This window comes from Alligator sinensis, unplaced genomic scaffold, assembly GCF_000455745.1.
Source record: "Alligator sinensis unplaced genomic scaffold, ASM45574v1 scaffold1696_1, whole genome shotgun sequence".
NCBI classification, from domain to species: domain Eukaryota; kingdom Metazoa; phylum Chordata; order Crocodylia; family Alligatoridae; genus Alligator; species Alligator sinensis.
The window spans coordinates 96,313-120,681 of record NW_005843402.1 but is presented as its reverse complement, the minus strand read 5'-3'; the positions used below and the strand labels follow the sequence as shown (position 1 = coordinate 120,681).

At 41.5% G+C, this 24,369-nt stretch overlaps 1 protein-coding gene across 1 annotated transcript in view; it reads left to right on the top strand.

Moving 5' to 3' along the window:
- FBXL5 (F-box and leucine rich repeat protein 5) overlaps positions 1 to 24,369 on the top strand; it is a 64,345-nt gene that overhangs the window by 23,568 nt on the left and 16,408 nt on the right. Inside the window, exons 3-9 of the mRNA XM_006038571.3 lie at positions 1,808 to 1,903; positions 4,502 to 4,688; positions 7,601 to 7,783; positions 13,412 to 13,537; positions 15,067 to 15,215; positions 15,412 to 15,494; positions 17,112 to 17,837. Coding sequence (XP_006038633.1) covers positions 1,808 to 1,903; positions 4,502 to 4,688; positions 7,601 to 7,783; positions 13,412 to 13,537; positions 15,067 to 15,215; positions 15,412 to 15,494; positions 17,112 to 17,837 — 1,550 coding nt within the window. The remainder of the gene's footprint in view (positions 1 to 1,807; positions 1,904 to 4,501; positions 4,689 to 7,600; positions 7,784 to 13,411; positions 13,538 to 15,066; positions 15,216 to 15,411; positions 15,495 to 17,111; positions 17,838 to 24,369) is intronic.

The following is a 24,369-nucleotide window of genomic DNA, read 5'->3' as shown; positions in this document are numbered from 1 at the left end:
TTTTTTTTTTTTTTTTTTTTTTTTTGCTATAGATTGGTGAAAAGTGAGGATTTTTTGAACAAAACAACTCTAGGTCTAGAAGTGTCATACTTCAGAAATGCCTTTCCCAGATCACTTCAGATTTTTTACTTTTAAAATATATTGTGCTTTGTCTGCTGGTGCATACTGACATGGAGTGCATTAGGATTTTTATACAACTGGTCCTGTAGTGGAAATTCAGCTCCCTGATAGTGTTGAACCTGGTATAAGGCTGGCTTATCCTTTGCTTCTGAGTTTTACCCAAATAATAGGAAACACAGGCCACACATGTATAACGTACATATTTTGTCTTGAAGCTTTTTTAGAAGCTACAACAAAACCTTTAAATTATACATATTTCTAATGTAAGAAAACTAGATATAGTCACAGTCTTGGTCATTTTTTTCCAGGCTTTAGTTGTTTAAATTTGCATTTAACTTGCGTTTTTCCCACCATATTGTTGATTTTGATTCATTCCATTTGTTTCTAGAAATCAATTTTAGGAAAAAGTACAGATTGACTTCAGCCTGATTCGTTTCTGTACCAGTTTTTATGTAGCAGAGCCCATGACTACACTGCTGATATTTACTGTAATGAACATAAATTAGTAACTCTTATTTTGGTTCAGTCTGACCAGTCTACTTATTGCATGTTCTGGGTCAACAGAATAAGGCTATTTAGTTTCATCCCTTATTTGTCACTTTCAGCAGAGGAAAGAAAAACACTAAGCTGTCAGAAAGCACCTGATGACAGCAGTTGTTTTCTTTTTTTCCTGCAACTACTACAAAATTTACTGTAAGAACTTGCATAAACTTCCATCTGTTGCAATTTCTGGATAGACTCCAGGGCCAGTTTCTTATTACAATAATAATAAAAAAAGAGTAAAGCATTCATAGTTGAAGAAAGTAGGCAGCAAATGATCCATGACATTAAAGTAAGTTGAATGTTTTAAAATCCTGACTGTTTTAAAGTAAGTTTCTGTAGCACATTTAACTGAGAAACTGTCAATTGTGATTTCACTTGACAGCATTTTACTATCAAAGTTTAACATAAAATATATACTATTAAAAGAGAACTAAGCCAACATCACTTCATCAAAGTTCCCTATACAAATGTTAGAAATTATTTAGATTGCTTTGAACGTTTTTGATCATGTTGTTACAGACTGGTAAGTTTCAGTTTTAATACTCTAAATTACAACTTTGCATATCATTAAAAACTTTAACTCACATATGATTGCAGGGTATTCTACAATTAGGAAGTGATATTGTACTTACTAATTTGACTAGTGACAAAAATGAGGAAATAAGATAGAAGTAATAAATACTGCATCATATTTTTTTATATTGAGAAATGTAATTTATTTTAGTACTTTCTGGTACTTCACGATATAATTTACTAAGAAACACACTACATAATATGACATGTTTTAAGGAACTACTTTTAATATTTTTGAGAATCTGTATGCGACTTCTTCAGGGTTTGTAGACCTAGCGGGGTTTGGAATAGAAAGGTTCTGTTGTATCTGGACATGATGCAATCTTGATTGTAATAGAAGAAACAAGCTAGACTACACAAATTGTAACAGAATGAGTATGTTACAAGAATGAATATGCTAATGATCTTCTTACCAAAGATTTTTAAATAGCTTTTAAAATATATTTTAAATATTAATTCAGAATCTTCCTAGAAAAAGCTAAATCATGAATTGTGGGAGAAAAGGTAAATTATTTTAATTTTTCTGGAGTGTAGAGAAGCTTAATATTTAAAGATTTGCTTTCTTTTTCAGAATGAATATGAACAGTTAAACTATGAGAAACAACTAAAAGAAAGGTTGGAAGCCTTTACCAGGGATTTCCTTCCTCACATGAAAGAGGAAGAGGAGGTAGGTGGACCTTGCCTTAAAAATGACGCTAGATTCTCTTATTTGGGGAGTTGAAAAGGCTAAATATGATTAAAGCGATCAAAGATACCAGAAGGAAAGACATGGTGGACTGATGATTCTCAGTTTTGTTAATAGGTTGGTTTGTGCCCATAGGAACTATGGGAGAATGGAAAGGAGAGCATGGAAGGTAAATTGCCTATATTCTGGGTTTTGGTTGAGATATGACACAGAGAAACAACAGTGATGTTAAAATGACGGTGAAATCCTGGGCTCATTGAAGTCAATGCCAAAACTCTCCTGGATTCAGAATTTCTGAGTTTACTTACAGCAGATGTTGCATATAGTAGTCTTTTGACTTTAATTCAAAATATAGCCACAGTGCAGTCAACCAGATGTTGTTGCACATTATCACATGGTATGACATTAATCAGAAGGCAAGAAAATCCTTGGCATCTCTGTCTCTATCCAGATTGAATTAAAATCAACAAATTTCAGTTTACGGTACAGGAACTTTGTTAACAAAGCTCCATTTTAAAATACAGTATCTTTTTGTTGTGTTGTATTTTCACTTAAGTTTTGAGAGCTTACCAATCAGCTGCATGCTTTCATACCTGCACGTAGGTTTTGCCTGCTTAGAATGGCATTTCAGCCTTTTATTGTGTTGTGATCTTGGGTGCTACAATATTATTAGCTATCATCCATTGGGGTAAAAACTGTTACCATGGTGAAGATGTAAATAATTATCCTTGTAATTTTAATTATATAATAACCAGAATCCAAGTAGTTCTGGCCTGGCACTTCCCTTTTCAGTAAGGGTTCCATCAGTTGTAGAGATTTTGTAATAAATTTGGATGTGAAATGAAGAATAAATAACATCTGTGATAAAAGCTGAAGGCATATTTAATTTTAATTTTGTGGCTGATTGGTTATGCAGGTGACATCTTACCATTGCTCACAAACAGAAGATGGAATTTAAAAATGTTTGTGTAATTTCATTAATTCAGAGCTTCTGTATAATATTATATAACGAGTCAGTAATATGAAGGACTGTTTTAATTTGGCTTCATCACTGTTTTGTTTAGGAATGCCTCCTTTAAAAAAACACAACATCCCTTTCCTTTCTTGTGGCCTTGTGACAAAGTATTTAGCAGAATTCATAGATTTGCTGGAATCTGACAGGGCACTGAGCTTTTCTGCTGCTGCCTTGAACTTACGACCTTTCAGCTGTGAACTGTGCTCCTTAACACCTGTACCACCCCAGCTTCCCATTAAGAAATAAATATTTGAAGACCTTAAGTGAAGAGAGAATATTTTGAGCAATATGTTTTTCATATATTATTCATAAGATATCTTACACGATATCTATGATATATTGTAAATTAATTTCCAAAGGAGACCATAAAATTAGCCAGAGATCTAAAAACACTTAAACTATACCAAATGATGAAGAGGATGCAAATAGGGATTTATTATTTACCATCTCTCACAATACAGGAACCAGGGGGCACAAAACGAAACTAGTAGATGGTAAGTTGAACAAAAGGAAGTTCTTTTGTACACAGTTTGTACTTAGTGTGAAACTCATTGCCACCAGATGTTGTGGAAGCTGACAGTTTAGCCAGGGACTGGACAGATTCTTGGAGGAAAGAGGCATCAGTACGTGTTGAGCTGGGAGTTAGGGATACAGCTTCTGAATCTGAGCTTTCTAGATCTTAAATCTGGGGCAGGCAATTATTTTGGGCAGAGGGCCGCTTACTGAGTTTTGGCAAGTCATCAAGGGCCGCATGATAGGCAGCCGGGGGCAGATAAATATGAATTTTCTAAATTTTTTAGGGGCCCCATGGGCTGGATAGAATGGCCTGGTGTGCCGCATCCGGCCCCTGGGCCGAATTTTGCCCACCCCTGTCTTAAATGTTGGAGACTGCAAGTGAGAGAGGAACAGTGCAAAAAACCCTGATCATACCCAGTTCACTTTCTCTTTCAGCATCTACTTCCTGCCACTGTGAGACACAGGGTACTGGGCTAGATGGTTTGATCCACTAAATGACAGTTTTTATGTACTCAGAAAAATGACTGTAAACCAATGTCTTAAGAATCAAACAACCACTCCCAAACTACCTCTTACACATACTTTATACTTTACAGACTGGTTTTACCAGTTTGAATGTTTTATGTATATTGAAAAATTGGGAAGCCTCCTTAGGAAAAAGAAAAGCCTCAACAGTCGGTTCAAGATGGAACTTAATACATTAAGGTTTTTTTTCAACATCTTTCTCTTCATTGGTATTGCTATTTACTTCAGTGTTTTTCATGTGAGGGTCTCGGTAACATCTAAATTAAACAAGTTTAATTATTTCCATTTTATGTGCGGGAAGATCAAAGAAACAATAAATTCACTTGCCCAAGGCTGCATGTGACGCCACTGGAGGTCAGAATTCAGGAATTCTCTGTTCTTGTGCATCAGGCTGGTCAACTTGTACTCTGCTGTAGGAAGTTCCTTTTGTAAATAACAAGAAAAATAGGGTTATAAATACTCTGACAGCACTGTCCCTTGTCACCCATGCCTTGTCATAGTTAATTCGCATGTTTCATTTTTAGGTTTTTCAGCCCATGTTGATGGAATATTTCACTTACGAAGAACTAAAGGATATCAAAAAGAAAGTGATTGCACAGCACTGCTCGCAGAAGGAACCTGCAGAATTCCTTAGAGGTTTCAGCTTCTGGAATCAAGCTGGAGAGCTCCAGAAAGTTTTGAAGTATTCTGTGGATGAAAAGGCAGATCAAGGTGAACTACTTTAAATTGGAGTAAAAGCAATTCTGAGTTTCAAAATCGTGTCCAGGGAAATGATCAGTTTACTGTCCATTTGCTAAATGTTTTATGGGTGATTTTTTTTTTTTTTGTTTGTTACAAAATGTTGACTTCCTTTAATAATGCAATAATGGGAAGAATCTGGCTGTTTAGATATTTCTTATACAGGTCTTTTACAAGTCACGTAAGTATGTAGTCTGCTTCCCTCCCTGCCCTGTCTCCAGTGTCTGGCCTAGAACTAACACGGCGTTCTCCTTCTAATTTCACACTTCACTTTCAGATTGTATTTTCTGCTTCTAGACCCTGACTTAATTTTCTGGTCGAAGACAGTCTGGACTTTTCTCTCTTGATTTTTCTCAACCGAATGATGTCAGAACTGTCAAATGACAGTATTTTAGATAGAAAAAATTCTTCTCCCCTGGACCTCCTTTTTCTAAGGATCCAGTGAGGGAGGAGAGAGTCAGAAAAAAGGATCTGCAAGATGCATGACTGTGTAAGGTGAAATGTCATGTTCACTGTCAGAATGATGTTTGTACCAATATCTAACTCCGCCTCAATTTTCTTTTATGAAACTTAATATAGGATGGATCACTTGATGAACACATGTATCTTACTGAATGTGAATGATGGAACAGCCCTAACACTGTCAGTGTTAAAATTTGTTCTCAGAATTTCCTAACAGTTCAAAGGGTAGTCTGTGTAGCGTGATAGACAGGTTTTTCGGTATTTCAATACAGCCAGGGTGTCTTAGTGGGGAGGTAGGGAGGGGAAATGCAGCAAACCCTCTGGAAACTTGACGACCCTGAACTGAGAAGGTGACAGTCCACCTTCAGTGAAAAGCAAGCGAAGTACAATAATTGTGTACATGAAGCAAACAAAATACATTAATCAAACCAAATACAATAATTGTATTCTGTAATTCAATCTGCAGTAGGATGTGAGACTGCCTTTGAACTACTAAATCAATCAGTTTCTATCTTCTAGACCATCCTGATGCAAATTAAGATCATAGTTTAGGGTGTAGGATACATCTTTGGTTCTGAACAATCAGATGTGGTAAGCAAGTAGCCTGACAGAATTGGCTGTTGCCATCTCTAACCGGAGGAGGAATTTAGGAACAGTAAGATTTCTGCAACTTCTCTGTTTTGAGATTAGTGAGTTTGGTATTAAAGGACAGTTGTTGGGGAAGCATATATAGAAGAATATGATTTTTGAGGGAGTTTGTTTTCCATTGCAACCGTAGAAGAAAAGCAGCTATTGTTATTCTGTTCCTCTTGCACTGCTAGCTTTCTCTCTGAGAAGCAGCAACAGTATATATATTCTGTCTGAGAAGGACTTGCTGAGCATCTGGATCAGTTAATCAGGTAAACTTGTGCTTGATTGCATTTTTCTGTCTGGTTTTGGAAATGCCCTTTAATTGTCCTATACTAACATTGGAATTCGCAGAGGTTTGATGCAAGACACCATGGGTTGATTGTCAGTTGAACAGCTTTCTGATTAACCAGGTGTCTGACGTTCTCCATGAGCATCAGACTCTGATCTGTGTGCATCAATAAAAGTGTTTCTGAAAGTATGTATGCCAAAGTGGGAGTCTGCTTGAACACATTTACCATAGCATGATAATCTTAATCCTCTATAGCAAGAGACAATAGCATTGCCCTCTGTAGTTTTACCTAAAGGACTATAGAAGGCAATGCTACTACAGACTGTTCATGTTGAACTGCAGCTACAGTTTCTGGTTTTAGGTTTGAAAAAGTGAGGGGTAACTAATATTTAGTCTTCAGATTATCTTTACACCTTTTCACACCCCTATCTTTATTATCCATATTTGTTTTTTTATCTGGTTTCTCACTGATCAGATTTTTCATAGCATCACCTACAAAAATTCAGTAGACTTTCTCTAAATATTTGTTTCATAGTGGCAAAGTTATTATTTTTAAAAGGGGATAAAAGTATTTTTTTTAAATGTACACGCACACACTATGAAGGGCTGCTGTCTGCTTGCTAGCAGTAATAGGAAAGAGAAAGCTAGAGCACAGAAACATCATATCTAAGCGATACAAAATAATTTCCTAAATGCTCTGTAGCCTGTCTAGGGCAATGGGGATTGTTAAGGGAATATCATTAGTGGTGGGAAAGCCCTGTATAGATTAACTCCAGGAATCAATAGTGAGAGACCCTAAACTGATATTCATAGACATCATAGGATGCCAGATTGCCATTTCTTTATCATGTAGAAGTTTTAAAATGTCCTTTTAACCCACAGGAATGAATGGGAAGGAAGTGTGAAGGGTTGATAGGCTTGGGGTGGGTTACCTCAGTCAAGAAGATGGAATCAGTGGACATGACACAAAACATGGTCCTCCTTAGAGAATAAACAGTCTGCTTGCTTAGCTGTAGGTGAATCAAGGCCATAGGGGTTACTACTGCTATCTGAAAATCCAGGGACAACCATGCATTCTGTTTTGGCAAAAGGCAGGCACATTCATCAGCTGAAGGTGGAGATGCTGCTTCTTTAAGCTTTCCATCACCACAGAGTATGTCGTCCATCTTAGCTGTGTTTTTGGCATCCAGTTCAGTTGCATCCGGATCCATTTCTTGGTCATGTTTCAGAACAAGAATTTGGGCATTTAAAGGAAATAGGAAGTGTAGAACTGAGTTGCTACAATCTGAAATAGGGTTTGGACAACAGTTAGGGGTTTTATTTCTTCTTTTTAAAATCAAAACAATCCACACTTCTTTCTGTCTTTTTTATCCTAAAAGTAGTGTTTTAATTTGAAAGCTTACTTACAGTTGCATTTTATTCTTATAACACTTTAGATAAAATGGAAGCTCAGATGCAGAAATATAATCTCATATTTCTTAAATGCATGTATTCTGTATTTCAGAAACTGAAGTGACAGGGCATACCACAAACATTACTCATCTTCCTCCTGAAGTAATGCTGACCATTTTCAGTTACCTTAACCCTCAGGAGTTGTGTCAGTGTAGTCAAGTCAGCACCAAATGGTCCCAACTGGCTAAAACTGGATCTCTTTGGAAACATCTCTACCCTGTTCGCTGGGCCAGAGGTAGGTTATCAAAAGTTTCAGTTGTCTTTTAAAAACACTTCAGGAATCTACAAAAGCAAGAAAATCGCTGTTGTTTTGTATAATGCATCTAAAATAATTTATCTGTAGAAACTGGCCAAAAAATGACATTTGCCAGCTTAGTTCAGGGTATTAGAAGATATTCATAAAGAAACATTACGAAGCAGTACAAAATTAACTTAATATTTGATAGCAATCAACAGATAGCTCATCACTTGTTGGTTAGCCTTAATTCTGATAACTAAGACCTTTTAATATATTGTGGGTTTTTTTAAATATTTTAAACAGTTATGCTAGTTTAGTAGCAATTTTATTTTTTGAGGTTGGAAGAGAGAGTTGTAACCATTGATGATAAAATACTTTATAGTTGTGTTTGTTGCTGGTTAACACACAAACTTTTTTAGTTTTCAAAAGTTTTCTCTGGCATGTCGTTCCCAAGACTAGAATTAACTGCAGAATTGAATGCATATGGCACATCTCAAAATTAGGGCCCCCTCTAGACATTCAGCTAATGTGTGATAGGATTTGATACTATCTACAAAAATTGTGCCTTCTGCCATGTCACACTTGCATAGCAGGAGTCATGATTGTGGGATCCAGCATCAGCTTCTATAGTACCTTATTGTCAGTAAAGGGGCAACCTGGGATTGCCGTCCTGGGCTCCCCATGTACAGACGAGTAGAAAGGTCCCACAGCTGAGAGTCCCATAGCTGACGTGACTGGCAGCTGTAGCAGTGCCCTGCGGCTGCCAGGACTGCGAGTCCTGTGGCTGCAGACTCTCGGTCCCAGCAGTGCCCCATGGCTACTGGGACTGAGAGTCTGTAGCTGCAGGACTGGGTCCTGCAGCACTCCACAGCTGCCAGGGTGGAGAATCCTGCAGCTGACCGGACTCTGGGTCCTGGCAGCTATGGGACACTGCTAGGGCTGAGAGTCCCCTCAGCTGTGCATGGAGCACCCATATGGCTGGGAGCCCCATCAGCTGATAGGACTCGTGTCCAGAGGGAGAGAACCTGCTACATATACAAATTAAAGCTGAATAGAAACCAGATATAAAATTATTACACATTTTCCATCTCTAACTTTATAGCTGGTTGGACCTTTTTATCAAATGATAGTTAATTTGCACATGTAGCCTAATTATACAGTTAACCTAGTAATTGTGTGATACATGTGATGTGTAGATGGGGCCTTAGTTGTCTATTTTAAAGTGACAGATATTAAAACCTATCCTTCTAGCTTGTTTTTAAATTGTTTTCCTAAAAGTTTGCATCTCAAAACCATTGCATGAGTCTGAAGACTATTTAAGAGCACTAGATAGATTTAAGGGCACTTTTACACATGCTCCGGTGTGTGTTTGTGTGTGTGCTTTAATTAGAACACCACAATGTTTCGTGTATCAGTGTCCTTGTGCTTCAAAATGGTGGTGGGGGCACTTGAACTAAAGCTTGTTTAATGAGGTTTAGTTCAAGTGCCCCACTGCCATTTTGAAGTGTGGGGACTCTGATACATGAGATGTGGGAGGCTGGTGGAGCATGGTAATAACCACACTCCGGCAGATGATTAATTGTGTCTGCTCTGATGCCCTGTAATTACAGTGCATTGGAGCAGCCACCGCACAGGCACCCAAAAAGAGTAACTTGATTCCATTGTAGTAGGACTACGATGAGGTTTCCACTAGACCATATTGAAGTTTCACACACTCTCATTAATTCTTTTTTTAATTACTTAATACATTTAAGTAGATATTTTATATTGGTTACAGCTTTACATTTTTAGTAGATAGAAGTGTAATATGTAACAACATTTAATAGTGAAATACAAAGCATAATGAAAGCTTGTGCTGTTCATTCCTTTATGGCTTGTAAAGACAGCCTCAAAAAGAGTTGTGCATGTGTTTCAGTTGTTTAAACACTAATTTTGGTTCTGGCTTTGGCTGGTAATCCTCTCCTAAAGAAGTTACAAGATGCTCAAACCTGAGCACTCATCAGTTGACTGGATAGGCATTTTTTAGCAAATGCCTATTTAATAGTTTTTTAAGCAAAATGCTTCACAAAACATTTTAGAATTTTGAGATTTTCTTTTAAAGATTTTCCTTCTTCCCTTGAGTTGAGCTTAAGGAAAGCTGCAGCTGAAGTTTCAGTGAATGGGGAAAGCAACTCAGGTTTCTGTCTGTGGGAAGTTGTTATATTTTAACTGAATACATTTAAGTGGATCACTTGAATTGCTGCACACCCTTGTGTAGAACCATTTAGATTTGGTTTAGTGCTTGCTATAACTGGTTTGTATTGGTAAATTTAATGAGCCAAGTTATAGTGATTTAAGCAAAGAACAAACCGTGTTGCCCGTGTAGGCTTTGCACAAATTTAACTTAGTAGATTCGCCATGGATGTGCAATCTGTGGCAAGCTATGGACACATTTAGTGGAGCCCTATCCAAACAGTGGCATATTTACCTTTGAATAAATCAGGACTAAATTCAGTGCTTTCAAATAACTTTCAGTGCAGAGCCTGCTTGTTTCTCAGGCTTTAAAATGTACAACTTGTTCAATTGCACAAAACACAGTGATTCAGGTTTATTTTGCCTCTCCAGTCTGTGTTTGCAGTATTAGTTTTAAATACTGTAACTTTTCTAATCTAAGTAATATCATAGAGCAGGGGTGTCAAACACGAATTGGTCATCTGGTCCGTAGAGCTTCTCATGGGCAGGGCCACCCATCTCTGCAGGCCACATTCAGTCTGCAGGATCTGTCATTGTAGCTGTTGGAGCCCCTGTAGTGGCAGCGTGGAACCCTGCTGTTTTGGTGTGGTTCCAGAATCTAGGAGTAACGCTGCTCCCTCCCTCCCCCTCTCCCCTTACCTACCACCAAAATCAGAGGTTTTAGTCACTGCTGGCAACTAAGTTTGGTGGCAGGGGAGAAGTGGGGCGAGTGGCAGCAGCTTTAATTCCCTGGCTTCTGGAGCTGCACCAAAGCAATGGCTCTGCGAGCCATGAGGATAAAAATTGATGTGGGCTCAAGCCCATGGGAGACACTCTTGCCTTAGAGCAGGGGTGGGCAATTACCGAGTTTTGGGAAGCTGTCAAGGGCTGCATGGGTAGCTCCACTCCTTGACAGGTGCCTTGCCCCCTGGTCATCATCTTGTTACTAGAAGTCCTACCCCCTGACCCCTGACATTTGCCACCAGAAGTCCCTCCCCTTTCTCCTGGAAGTACTCCTTTCAGCAAGGGGTTTTGCTGCCTCAGAACCAGAAAAATACAAACTATATTCTAAAAAGCGATCATCTATAACATTCATTAATTTGATTTAAAAAAATATTTTTGTTCTGATTTACATGCATTTGTGTAGTGTACATAGGGGTGATTGCACAATACCTTCAAGTGAAGTCTTACACTTGTATATTGTGTAGGAGTGGATATAGGTTTGTGGGGGCTGTGGGTGTGTGGGTATGTGGGGTGTGGTTGGGTATGGGGGGAGGGTGACGGTTTTGTGTATGGCAGTGTGAGGGGAAGTGTAGGTGCATGTGTATGGAGGGGTGTGCATGTGGGACTCACCCGATGAACACACACGCACACTCTGGCCTCATGTCTGTGTGCGTGCACACTCTGGCCCTGTGCCTGAGTGTACACACACGCACATACTCTCTGTCCCTGTGCCTGCAGACACGTGCATACTCTGCCCCTGTGTCTGCCCACATGCGTGCACACACATACACACCCCTACTAGCGCAGTCCCGTGCTCTGCGGTCCAGGGATACAGCCGGGAGCCACAGCCACCTGGTGCTAGAGCAGGGCAGGGGCAAGAAAGCAGAGAACTGGCTGGGGGTGGGCTGGGCTGCTGAAGCCTGCAAGCCTGCTGAGGGCTGCCTCTGGGTCCTACTGTCCCTGTCTCCGATCAGCTTTGAAAGGGAGCCGGGGCAAATAAATATTAATTTACTAAATTTTTTAGGTGCTCCATGGGCCAGATAGAATGGCCTGGTGGGTCGGGTTCGGCCCGCAGGCTGTATTTTGCCCGCCCCTACCTTAGAGGCTCCTCGTAAATATTGTAACGATTGAATATAAAGGACACAAGCAGCAGCAACCAACCTTCCTTCCCCGTCCGTGCCCAGCCCACCAAATAACAACTACTCTACCAACCTTTTGCTTTAGAGTAAGCAACGCTCAGCTAGTTGATATTTCACTGCTACCATATAAGCTGTTCAAATAAGAAACACAGTTAATTCATACCTGTCTGGCTGTCTTGTAGAAAATGAGCTTTTCTAATGGAATGTATAATTGAGAACTTATGACCTGTAGATGCAGGAAGTAGGCTTGTTTTCTTCCACAGTGGTTGCCTTACGATCAAATGCCATGATTAGTAAATCCTGGGGATGTTTTTAATAAAAAAGAAACTTGTTGATTTAAGTCATTTCATGGATTTTCCATGGAACGTCAGGGTTGATTACATCAACGTTTAGTTTTTGAATTTTAGAATGAACAAAATCCAAATGTTTCATTGATAAGCTCTCCTATTCTGGAACATACCAGGGGAATAATTAAAAATCCAAAAAATTAGATCCCACTTAAAGGCAGAACAGTACATTAACTTAACAGTGGCTGCAGGGGCAGATCCAGAGGGAGCAGTGGTGCAGTTTCACCCTCTTTAGGACCACACTGCAAGAGCAGCAGCTGGGGACTTTTTTCAAGTCCCTAAAGGAGATGAAAGTTCCCCTTTCTTTCTGCTCTTGGCACACCCTCCCTTCCCCTCTGTGCCCAGTGGCATGTCTCTCCTGTCCACTGCTGCCAATATCCCCAGCAGACCTGGGGGCAAGGCAAGCTTCAGAGTTGCTGCTACCCTGCTTCAGCTGAGCTGTGTGTGGAGACAAGCTCAGCAGAGGACAGTGGCAACAGTGGGCAGGTCCCTCCTCCTTGGCCAATCCCCCGAGATGTTCCCCATCAGCCAAGGAGCAGAGCAGGATGGGGGAACCTGCCCACCACCACTTGTATATCCTTCCAAACCTGACTTCTGCACCAGTGCGCAGGTCTTCATCTCCAGCTCCTGGCTGCCTTCCACCCACTCGGCCCACCCAGTGCGATGAGCCACCCGCAGCAGGCAGCAGCATGAATGGAAGGTGGCCAGGAGCTGGGGAGCTGGAGCCCCGTATGCTGGGGTAGGAGCCACCAACTGCAACTTCCCCCCTGCCTGGAGCTGTGCAGCAGGGGCAGGAGGATGAGTTGGAGCTGCTGGAGGTGTGGGGAGCTGAGCAGTACCTGAGCAGCAGCTGCAGCAGCAGCATTGTGCATGCTGGCTGGGGCCGGCATGGTGCCATTGGCAGGCAGGATGCAGGCTGCCCTGGGCAGGAGTGGGTGGGGCTTGGCTCCACGCAGAATGCCATGGGGGCAGCCACAGGCTGGACTAATTGATTTGCGGGCCAGATCTGGCCTTTGGCCTGTATTTTGCTCACCCCTGATCTAAAGGCTCATTCCAACTTCAAGTAATGTTAAATAAAAAAAATCCTAAATGTCATTTCCTTAGACCCTAACATATAAAATCTACTTGTTATTGGAATTGTCATTTTTAAAGACCAGATGTTTCTTACAGTATTTTTTCATTTATTTCCTTTTTTGGCTGGGTAGGTGACTGGTACAGTGGTCCTGCAGATGATCTTGAGACGGAACCTGATGAGGAATGGGTAAAAAATAGAAAAGATGAAAGTCGTGCTTTTCAGGAGTGGGATGAAGATGCCGATGTAGATGAATCTGGTAAGCAAAATCTAAATTCAGTTGCTCTGAAAATTCATTCATGATAAAGAAACAGAAATCTTGAAGAGATGCTATCGCACTGCTATAATTTTACATAGAGGCAAATACAGATAACTTTAAAAAGAACAAAGCTTTATCTTAATTGTTTTCATTATACATGCTGTTATGAATAAATGGCAAAGCATATAACCTAGTTTGAATCTGAACTGTTATTGGCCAGTTTCAACTGGCAGCTGTAAATGAAGATTAAACTACTATGCTTAAAATTAAATGAATTCTTTACTGAGTCTTAGGCGTTTAGCCCACAGCTTTTATATGTTGCAGGATATAGTAGGTCTTCAGATATATTTGCTCTGTATTAGCTATTTATACTCTATTTCTCTTTGCAAAGGCAAAGCAGTAGAAGCATCTTCCACCTCCATTGTTGATACTCAGTCGCCTCTCAGTTAAAAACAAATGTCAAAAACAACAAAAGTCCTTTAAAAAAAGAAATCTGCAATTTGATAGCTGCAAATTTTGTGACTTCGTGCTACTGCAGCCTGGCTGTGAATTATGCTCCCTATCTCACATTTGGCGGCCTCCTTTCCAGCTCTGCTTTTTTCATCATGAATTGAACATTGGGAAGGGCAAGGTTGTGGGTGTTTTATTCTAGCCTTTTCTTTTTGACAAAAGTTCCCCATCTCAAAGATAAATTTAGAGTAGTACATCCATTTGGTATGCAAGTTCCATGATAAAACTGACTTTAAAAATACGGTGGTATAAAGACCATGATCTTTGAATCCTGTTAGGTACAACGGAACTTTTTGATGGCATACTATAGTTTTCTTACTGCTAGCGCTGTCTTTGAGACTGCAGACCTTGCTGTCTGCTTTGTAGACCACGTCCATGATCCTGTGTAATCTGTGGTCTGATCAGTTCAGTGTGCCGTATACGGGATTACCAATGCAGAGGTAATTGGCAGCTTTACCTGCTGCATGGTAGGTATCGTCAGTCCTTGTATGATGTGCTGTCTGTAATTAGTAAAAATATTTAATTACTATGCTTCTAATTTAATAGTGAATGGTATTTGAATTGCAACTCATTTGAGTGTTCATTTGTGTCTTGTCTCTAACAAGATGCAGTGAGCCTCAACCAGCTCCAGAATTTTTGGTGTGAGAGGATCAGAAAACACAGAGTATTGTGCACTTTACCAGTTTAATTATGGTGGTGTTTTAAAGTTTTGGAAGCAATCTGTAAAGTTCGAAATCGTGCACAATCTGTAAGAAACATTCCTCAGCCTTTCTGAGCTCTTTAGCAGCAAGATAAACCAATGGTAGACCTACATCTTTGCAGCCTGCTCCCTGGAGCCAGATTTCAGTAAAACTTGTGTTTTTATTAATTTCTTCTTTGCATTATCTCAGGTACAAAGTTTGTAGGCTTTCTAAACCTATGGTTTGTAAATCCTGGATGTAAGAAGGTGAGATGAACTTTAAATTGATCAAAATTCACTATTAATTTTTTGTTGTTTTTTCCTCTCGTTTATTTTGTAGAAGAAGCTGCGGAAGAGTCACTTGCCATTAACGTAGCACAGAAGGAAAAACATTTACTTCATGGCTTAATTCATAATGTTCTCCCGTATGTGGGCACTTCAGTGAAATCACTAGTACTGGCCTACAGTTCAGCAATTTCTAGCAAAATGGCAAGTATTGTCAACCCTTGTATGTTAATAAGTATGGTGTGCCTTCTGTAATCAGTAAAAATATTTAATTGCTGTGCTTTTAATTTAAAAGTGAATGGTGTTTGAATTGCAACTCAAATTACTGTTCGTTTGTCTTGTCTCCGAGATTCCCCCTATAAGCTGCTTGCATTATTTCTGTTTGTTCTTCCTTTTCTAGGTTAGACAGATTTTGGAACTGTGTCCTAACTTGGAATATTTGGATTTAACTCAAACTGATATTTCAGACTCTGCATTTGAAAGGTTAGCTACTTGTTTTTAAAACACAGTATTTATAGATTTTTTCCTGTTGAAACAGCATCAGCAATGCAGTGACTAGTACAGAACTTATACTTCAGTAACCAACAGTCATATTAAAGTAACATTAATTTTATACCTAACAGCAAGCAAAGCTTATAACCTTGGAATGGAATGTATGTAAAAGCTTTTGTTGTTTTACTGTTGTGCAGAATCCTGAATATAACCACACATAAAAACTGAATTGGGTTGTAATGTTAAACCTCACTCTTGAAGATTAGCTAGGCTGTGTATTGACTCAGGCTTTTTTCCCTGTTGCTCTAGGGCTGATATAGCTTATAATATTTGGAGTACAACTACTTGGGATGTTGTGATCAGGTAGAATAGAGCTCTGTTCATAAGGAGTTCTGTTGAGTTTTACAGAAAAGGCTGCAGAAATTTTATCGACTTCAGTGAGGCACTAGGGACACGAGGCCTGCACTAGTTTGTTATGTCTTTGTGCAGTTTTGGAGTCTAAAATTACATGTTTCAGTAGACAGTGTGTTTTCATGTGGGGATCATGAGGATTACAGGGTCTATGAGATATACTAACAGAGCTTGTAACCAGTGAGAGAGACTTCCTAGTATAATATGTAAGGTCTATTTCATATGTTGAACAGGTAACAATATTTTGTCAGCTGTGCTAGAAAATATTACAGCTTCCTAAAGGCTAAAAACAGTGAGCTCTCTAGAAAGATGCAGCCTCTGTGGAAGTTACTTGATACAGAGTTCTTCATTTTTGTTAGAAGAACAAAGACCCTTGTGCCTCCCACAAGACACAGTGAGCCTCAACCATCTCCACCCACATCATTTTGTCAGGCATCTGGTGATAGTTACAGTCCTTGCCCAGGGTAGTTTGAAGATGCAAACTAACTTTTTTTTTTTCTCATACAACATTCTCCTGGAGCTTCAGGAACCCAAATATTCCCTGCTTTAAATACTTGCAGTGGTTGAAATTACAATTCATGAACTATAAGTCTTCAGTATTTTTAAAAGGACCACATTTCAAGCATTTCCAGGTCAAAGTATATTCCCAAGTTTGCCAGCTCAAACATGCATATTCCCTGCAGTACATTTAGTAAATTAAAATTGTTCTGCTGGCAATTGCATTTGTGCAACAAGAACTACTGTTTTGAATTGTCCAAATACATTCATTTCTCTTGTCTACAGGCTGTCTTGTAAATCTATTAAACCGTTGTGGACAGTTGTGGATCTCTGATGGCTAATGTTCCTATTATACCATTCTATATTGCAGTAACGTTATTGAATCTGTTGTGTTCTCTGTTCCTTTAGATGAACTTAGTCTTTTTGGGTGCATACACATCAGTTCTTGCTGCAGTTGTGCTTTGAGCAGGGGGTTGGACTAAATGACCTCCTGAGGTCCCTTCCAACCCTAATTTTCCATGATTCTGAATCGTGTACTTGATTCTAATGAATTATTTTCTTTCAGAGCTGAAGCAATTGCAGTATGAATATTAGTATTAGTATTTAATTTCTTTGTGGAAGCCAGAATCTTTCTTGCCTAGAGAAATAGTTTGTTAAATCTTTTTATTACCATAACTGTACACATTTTTCTAATTTCAGTTGGTCTTGGGTTGGCTGTTGCCAGAGTCTTCGCCATCTTGATCTGTCTGGTTGTGAAAAAATCACGGATGTGGCCATTGAGAGGATTTCCAGAGCTTTGGGAATCCTGTCAGCTCACAACAGCAAAGGAGCACCAAAAATTTGCAGAAACAGGAATGTGAAGACTGTATGGCGAAACAAGGACAATACTATGCAGTCCAACAAGAAATATAGTTGTTTGCGTGACATAAATAATGAAAATCTTATCAAGGGAGAAGGTAACGAGCATAATTGGAGTAAGCCTGTCAGCTCTGAAGGGTTCAGCTCTGCCTATGTCTGGATGTTAGATTCAGATGATCTGGCTGATATTGAAGATGCTGCAGAATGGCGACGCAGAAATGTCGAGGGACTTTGTTTGATGGAACCAGCATCTAATCTTAGTTGTCCAGCATCTTGTTATAATAAAGACATTTTTGGACTAAGGACTACTGTCTGTTGGCAGCAGCATTGTGCTTCTGCTGCCTTGACATATTGCGGACACTCATTTTGTTGTGCTGGAACGGCACTAAGAACTATACGAGCACTTCCAGAGCCCTCTGCACTGTGTAAAAAAACAGCAAGGACTAAACAGTCAGAGGGAAAAGACTTGGCATACTCTGGGTGTGAAAAATCAGATGAAGAGACTGCACGAAGTCTTCAGTTCCTCAGTCTGTCTGGATGTTACCAGATCACAGATCGTGGTCTCAGGTAAGAAATTGACAACTGAAGTCAAAGAGCACCTCATATTTCTTGTGTTTGTTGACATCAACTGGCTGATGATAGGGTGAGTCTCTTCAGGAAAATGTCCAGCTTGTTTTTGAAACACTCATTCAGAAAATTAAAAATAGACATGTTTTCCTTTCAGTGCTAGTCCATTTGCATATTTCCATTGTAGGCACATAAGCATATCAAGCACTAAAGCTTGGAGAGCTCTTTGTATTGTAGCAGTACCCATACGGTATGTATATATTCTGCCTCTTCTTGTGCTCTGCACTGAATGTGTAAAGGAAGCCGCGTACAGGCTTATAAGTAGTTTCAGAAGGAGGTCTGCATCCCTCCCATCCAGAGTTTTTCTCAATTATGTTGACTTGAGGCCATTCTCTTTTCACCACATTCAGCTTACAGTTTTTGGTAAGCCTTGTGCCTTTTCTTATGTACCCTTGAGAGTACATTTCTTGCCCCTTTTTATTTTTTCCCTCTTTTTCTGTCTCTGTCCTTTAGCAGTCTCCTATGCCTGCTTTGCTGTATGTGTGCTTCAGCTGTGTGAGGACAATGGGTTTTGTCCAGTGAATTGGGATGTTTCCCAGCACAGCTGATCTACTTCGTTTGGCGACATCTATTTATACTTTTATTGGGAATGTGCACATATAAGCACACAAAGGAGAAGGAAAAGTCCTTTATTGCTGATTTGAGTTTTTTGAGATATATTTCCAGTTTACACCTACATTTTCTGTCTTGGGAGGCCTGATGGCCTGGGATTTTGTGGCTGAAAGGGAATTGAGGCAGAATTAATACAGTACCTTTTTATGACCTAAGTACAGAGCATGGGAGATGCAAGGAAACCTAGGGCTCCTATACACATGCAGGAAGCTTGTTCTAGTGTGCTGGAACAGACTCGATGTTGGAGTGTCAGTGCAGACTTGAGCATGGAAATTAACTCAATCCAGCAGCCTCCAGCATCATGTGTATCAGTATCCTTGTGCTGAAAAATGGTGGCAGGGTGCTTTAAACTAAAGTTTGTTCAATGAGTTTTAGTTCAGATTGCCCCGCTGCCATTTTTCAGCATGGAGGCACTGATACATGTGACTCTTCGGGCACTTTTAATTAGTGCGGCTCTCCAAGCTGCGCTAATTAAAGGCCCCCCAAACACCTCTCAGAGCACATGTATCAACACCCCTACACACACAACTAGTACTACTCAGACAAAAAAAAAAAGTTTCCTAGCTCAAGGAGTTGCAGCACACATGCAGTGGAACTGTGTGTACAGACAGTGTACCTCAACACTCCATTTGCTGGTAAGTACCATATTTATTTGCATACCATACGCATCTTTTCCCTGGAAATTGACTATCCAAAGTTAGGATGTGTCTTAAGCAAGCAAACTGATTTCCGTGGCAGAATGGAGGCAGGGGGATGCTGAAATGGTGGCAGGGGGCAGTACCAGATCACCCACGGCTGATTTCTTTGGCCTTATGTAGCAGGAGCAGAGTCGGTCATTAGCATCACTCTCCCTCTCCTGGCTGCAGGGCTAACAGCTACAAGTTTGACTCTGGGTTGACAGTAGTGGTGTTGTCTGAGCAGTAGGGGAAAAGTGACACTGATAGCTAGACTCTACCTCTGCTCCATGTGGCTGGTGGGGATTAGCCCTGGGGGAGCTGGACTCTGGAAAAATCTTGTTTTAAATTCATTCTGCTTTCCCAAAACAAGGTGCATCTCTTATGCAGGGGTATGCGGTATGTCAATGAATATAGTAACTATGTTTGAGCAGATACCATTCAGTGTTGCACTGTCAACTCGTATATGGGTCTGCAGGAGTGTGCCGCTACCAAAACTAACAAAAAAAAGGAAGGGAATGAAAATACTTTTTTACATGGGGCAGTGTTTGGAGAAAAAGCCAGGGTGGTTTTGTAGTTGTGCAGCCTCTAGGAACACAAAAATTAAAATTAGGTATTGAAAATTCAGAATGATATAAACTGTGAAAACTCCCTGAGCTCTTCTTTCCTCAAAAACTATTCAGTTTGATGAGGAAATCTCCAGAGTACCGCTATGCAGTCAGCTTAATTTTAGGTTTGTAAGTTGAGACATTCCTCCATTTTCATAAAAATATGAAATGCATTCGCATAGAGCTTTATTGTTTTATAAAATGACCTCTGTTTTTGACATAATATCTACATATCTTCCCTGTAGCAATTCTTGGTTATAAATGAAGGTTTCATGCAGTTAATTTTTCAGGTTTTATAACTGAATATAATTTTTGACTTGTGACACTCTATGAAAATTTGCTGCAGCTTTTCCATGGGAGACATTTTTTTTATTTATTCCCCCAGAAGATATCTGTACATATCTGTCTCAGGTTGCATTAACATTTAATTAAACAATAGTTTAGGGTAGCCTTTGTGTTATGAGATTTAGCTGTTAATGATATACAAGCATTCAACAAGAAATTTATTGCTAGGTTTTCTTGCTTAGTTTAGTTTTTAATTATGTATAGGCAGGTTTTCAAAAATCTAAAAGAGTAGTAAAAATGTCCTTTAAAATGTCCAAGCATTGGACATAACTTTATCTGTGCCCAAGGACAAATTGTGTGAGAGATTATTTCGTGTTTAAAGGAAAAATACGGAGGCGGGAATCTTAATGTAGCTATTAAAATAGCTCCCTTAGTTTAGGGAAAACTGAAAAGGTTTCTTAATATGTAGTATAACATCGGTTAAAACTTTCAGTTGTGTAGTGCTATTGTGTGTTCTTAGACTGCTGGTCCAAGTGTGGTACCTGAGGTTTCAGTAGTACATTAAGTAGTATGACCAGCTTTTTTCAGCCTTTCCCTGTTGAGAGAAGTGTTTGCTGTGGTGTGCCATGCTTTCATTGGGTGTTTAGGGGGAGTTATAAGGTTGTGTTGCTTTGTATTATTAGAGAAAGCAAAATCAAAGAAAGGTTTGTGAGGTTTCAGGTTCCTTTCAGAGCCCTGTGCAGGTCTGTCTCCTATGCAGTGGGCTTTATACTTCTACAAAGTTCCATTGGGCCTGAGGAGTTTAGTTAATGACCGTGGTTTTCATTTCAGAAGCTTCGACAGTTTTAAAGATTTCGATCGAGGCCATGTAGTGTCTTGAAGATACAGACTGAAACAAGATCCTGAACTTAAATTTTGAATTCTCTGAGGGAACCATAGTAGAGTGATGTGTTTCAAGTAACTTAGTACTAAGTGTTGAAGACTTCACATCTAATATATGTATTTGCATTGCTGTAGTCCAGCTGGGAAACATGAAAACATGGATAACTAAGGCATTGAGGTCATCTGCCTGCAGGAGATATATTCTTCTAGCCCAGTGTTTGTCAGACTGTGGCATGATGTACCCCTGGGGATATCTGGCAAACTTTTAGAAGCTACATGGGAGGAAGAAATGGCAAATCAGAAGAAAGAAAAGGGAGAAGTATAAGTGCAGGAAGAGGAAGAAAAAAGCAAATGGAAACCAATTCTACAGTATCTCTTAGGCCTTGCCAGATCCAGAATCCTGCAAAGAGAGGTGTGGAAATAATAACATGCACTGAAGGGGTGGCTGCACCCCTGCTCCCCCCTTATGAGGGCAAGGAGACTAGCAATAGGACACTTTTTGTTTTAAGTCTGGCAAGACGATAAAAATAATTCCCTCCTCCCTCCCATTCTCCTGTGCGCTCAGCGGCATGGCCCCTCCCCCCCGTATATTTCCTTCCTTGCCTCTTGGCTGCTGCTGTCCCCCAGACCCTCGGTCAGCTGGGGTGGTCTCTGGAGCTGTTCCTATCCTGTGGGGTTGCACAGGGAGCCAGGTTTAGAGACAACAGTGGCCGCTGACAGGTTCCCTTCCCTTGCTCCTGTTCTTGGGCTGGCAGAGAATGCCCAGGGGGACTAGGCACAGAGGAGGAACCCGCCTGCCACAGCTGCTGTTCCTGGCTGAGCCTAGCTCTGTGTGCAGCCTAGCTGGAGTGGACAGCAGCGGCTCTGGAACTTGCAACCCAGCCCCAGGACAGTCGGGGACAATGGCAGCAGTGCGTGGAAGAGGTAGGGAGGGAAGGATGGGGGAAGGAGCATGCTGCTGGACCTGGGGTGGAAGGGAGGGAGGGTTTCTTACTTGCTTCTTGGACTTAAAGGAAAAGTCCCTGGCAGTTACTCCCCTGGTGTGGTGGACTGAAATGAAGGTGTGTTTGTCACACTGCATGTCCTGGTCTGTTGCACTGCACCTCCCCTATCCTAAGTGTCTGGCAGATGTTGCATTTTTCACATGGTTAACATATTACCAGCCTCAAAGACGTTACTCCTAAATGTGGACCATCTTTGCAGCTGGTTTGTATTGTGTCTTAATTTGAACATACAGCATATTATATGTTCAGTGATAGGGCTTGGCTTGACACCTTCAGTGTCCCAGGGTACAATACTCCATGCCCCCTATCTATCCAGTGAACAAACTGGGGCTGTGCTAGGGCCCTGACCTATTCCAGAGCAATAACCAGGACTGTCAAGTACATTCTGCAGCAACCCATAGTGGGGGCAGGGCATGCTTGCTGTCCCTTCACCTTTGCAATGGAACTAGGGCTGTGCACATAGGCATGGGCCCTTTACACCGAGTGTGTAGGATTTGGGACCAGGACAGTGAGGTAGATGAGGTTTTCTTTAGACAATTAGTGGAAGTTTCCAGATCATAGGCCCTGGTTCTCATGGGGGACTTCAGTCACCCTGACATGTGCTGGGAGGGCAATAAAGCAGCGCACAGGCAATCTAGGAAGCTTTTGGAGAGCGTAGGGGGCAATTTCTTGGCACAAGTGTTGAAGAGCTGTGCTCTTCTTTAGCTGCTGGTCAAAAACGGGCAACAATTGGTGGGGGATGTAGAAGTCGATGGCAGTCTGGGCAGAAGTGACTACGAGATGATCGAGTTCAGGATGCTGACAAAAGGAAGAAAGGAGAGCAGCAGAGTGTTGTCACTAACTCAAGCCTTGTTGAGTATGGCATCCCCTGGGAGGCCAGTCTCAAGGGGAAAGGAGTCCAGGAGAGCTGGTTGTATTGTTAAAGAAACTAGAGGTGCACTGATGAAGATTTTTCTGGCCAATACCGATGGCTGATTATTAGCCAGCCATATTAGCCGATACCAGTCCAATAGCTGATATGTAGCCTTGCAGTTTGGAGTTCAGCATCCAGCTGGTAAATCGAAGTGGGGTGTGGGGGGGAAAGAGGCATGGGAGGGAGGGTCAGATCAAAGCCCCTGCATTGAGAGAGGGAGTGGGGTTGGGCAGGGGCAGGCACTGCCAGCCAGGATGAGACGAGGTGTGGGACGGAGCAGCAGATGGATCATCTGGGAGGCATGGGGATGATGGGCACCCTTAGGGGAGGCATTGGGGGCATGTACCCCCTGGATTTGTGTGTGGGGCGAGGGTGGTCTGCCTGCACAGGCTTGGGGGCTGTGCTGGCCTCTTCCTGGTGGGGGGGTGGGGCGGGGCCGGGATTGTGCTCAGGGCAGGCGGGGGTGAAGCAGGGTAAGTGCCAGCAGCACTGGAAGCGGGGGCTATGGGTGGGCTACAGCCCCCCCAAAATTCCCTATAGCCACCCCCATCAGTCCCCTCCCAGCACCGCTGTCTGCCCTGCCTCCCCCAAGCACAGCCCTGGCCCAGCACCCCTGGCAGGGAAGAGGCTGGTGCAGCCTCTGGCCCTGAGCCCACAGCGGACAGCATGCCCTCGCACTGTGCACAGATCTGGGAGGGGGGGGGGGGGCATATGCCCCCATTCCTCCCTGGGGGGCCTGGGGCGGGGACCCACCTCCCCTCCCCACTTCCCCGTGTCCCCTAGATGAGCTGTCCATGGCTCTGCCCTGGCCCCAGCCCCACTACCTCTCTCATCATGGGGCCCTCATTCTGCCTCCCTCACACCCCACAGATTTACCCCTTCTCCCCACAGATTTACCAGCCAGATGCTGCTCTCCAAGCTGCCCAGCTGCATTCCTGGCTGCATGCATGCTGCAGCTGCGCACATGCACATAACATTTATCAGTGACATTATCAGCTGCACCAGGCAAAAAAAGCCAATTGCTGATAATGTACATTTTCTTTTTATTGGTACTGATGCGATATGGACCAATGTATCGGTGCACCTCTATAAGAAACATTACTGAGGATGCAGGAGCAAACCATCCCAATTTGCAGGGAAAATAGCAGATATGGCAGGCGACCAGCTTGACTTAGCAGAGAAGTGTTCAGTGAACTAAAACACAAAAAGGAAGCTTACAAGTGGAAGCTTGGACAGATAGCTAGGGAGGAGTATAAGAATATATACTCCTGAGGCTGAACTCCTCAATGAGTTCTTTGCCTCAGTGTTCCTAAGTGAGGGGCAAGACAAGTCTCTCATTGGGATTGTAGAGAGGCAGCAGCAGGGCGCCAGACTACCAAGCGTAGACCCTGAGATGGTGCAGAGTCACTTGGAGGAACTGGATGCCTTTAAGTCGGCAGGCCTGGATGAGCTCCATCCGAGGGTACTGAAGGCACTGGCTGACGTCATTGCACA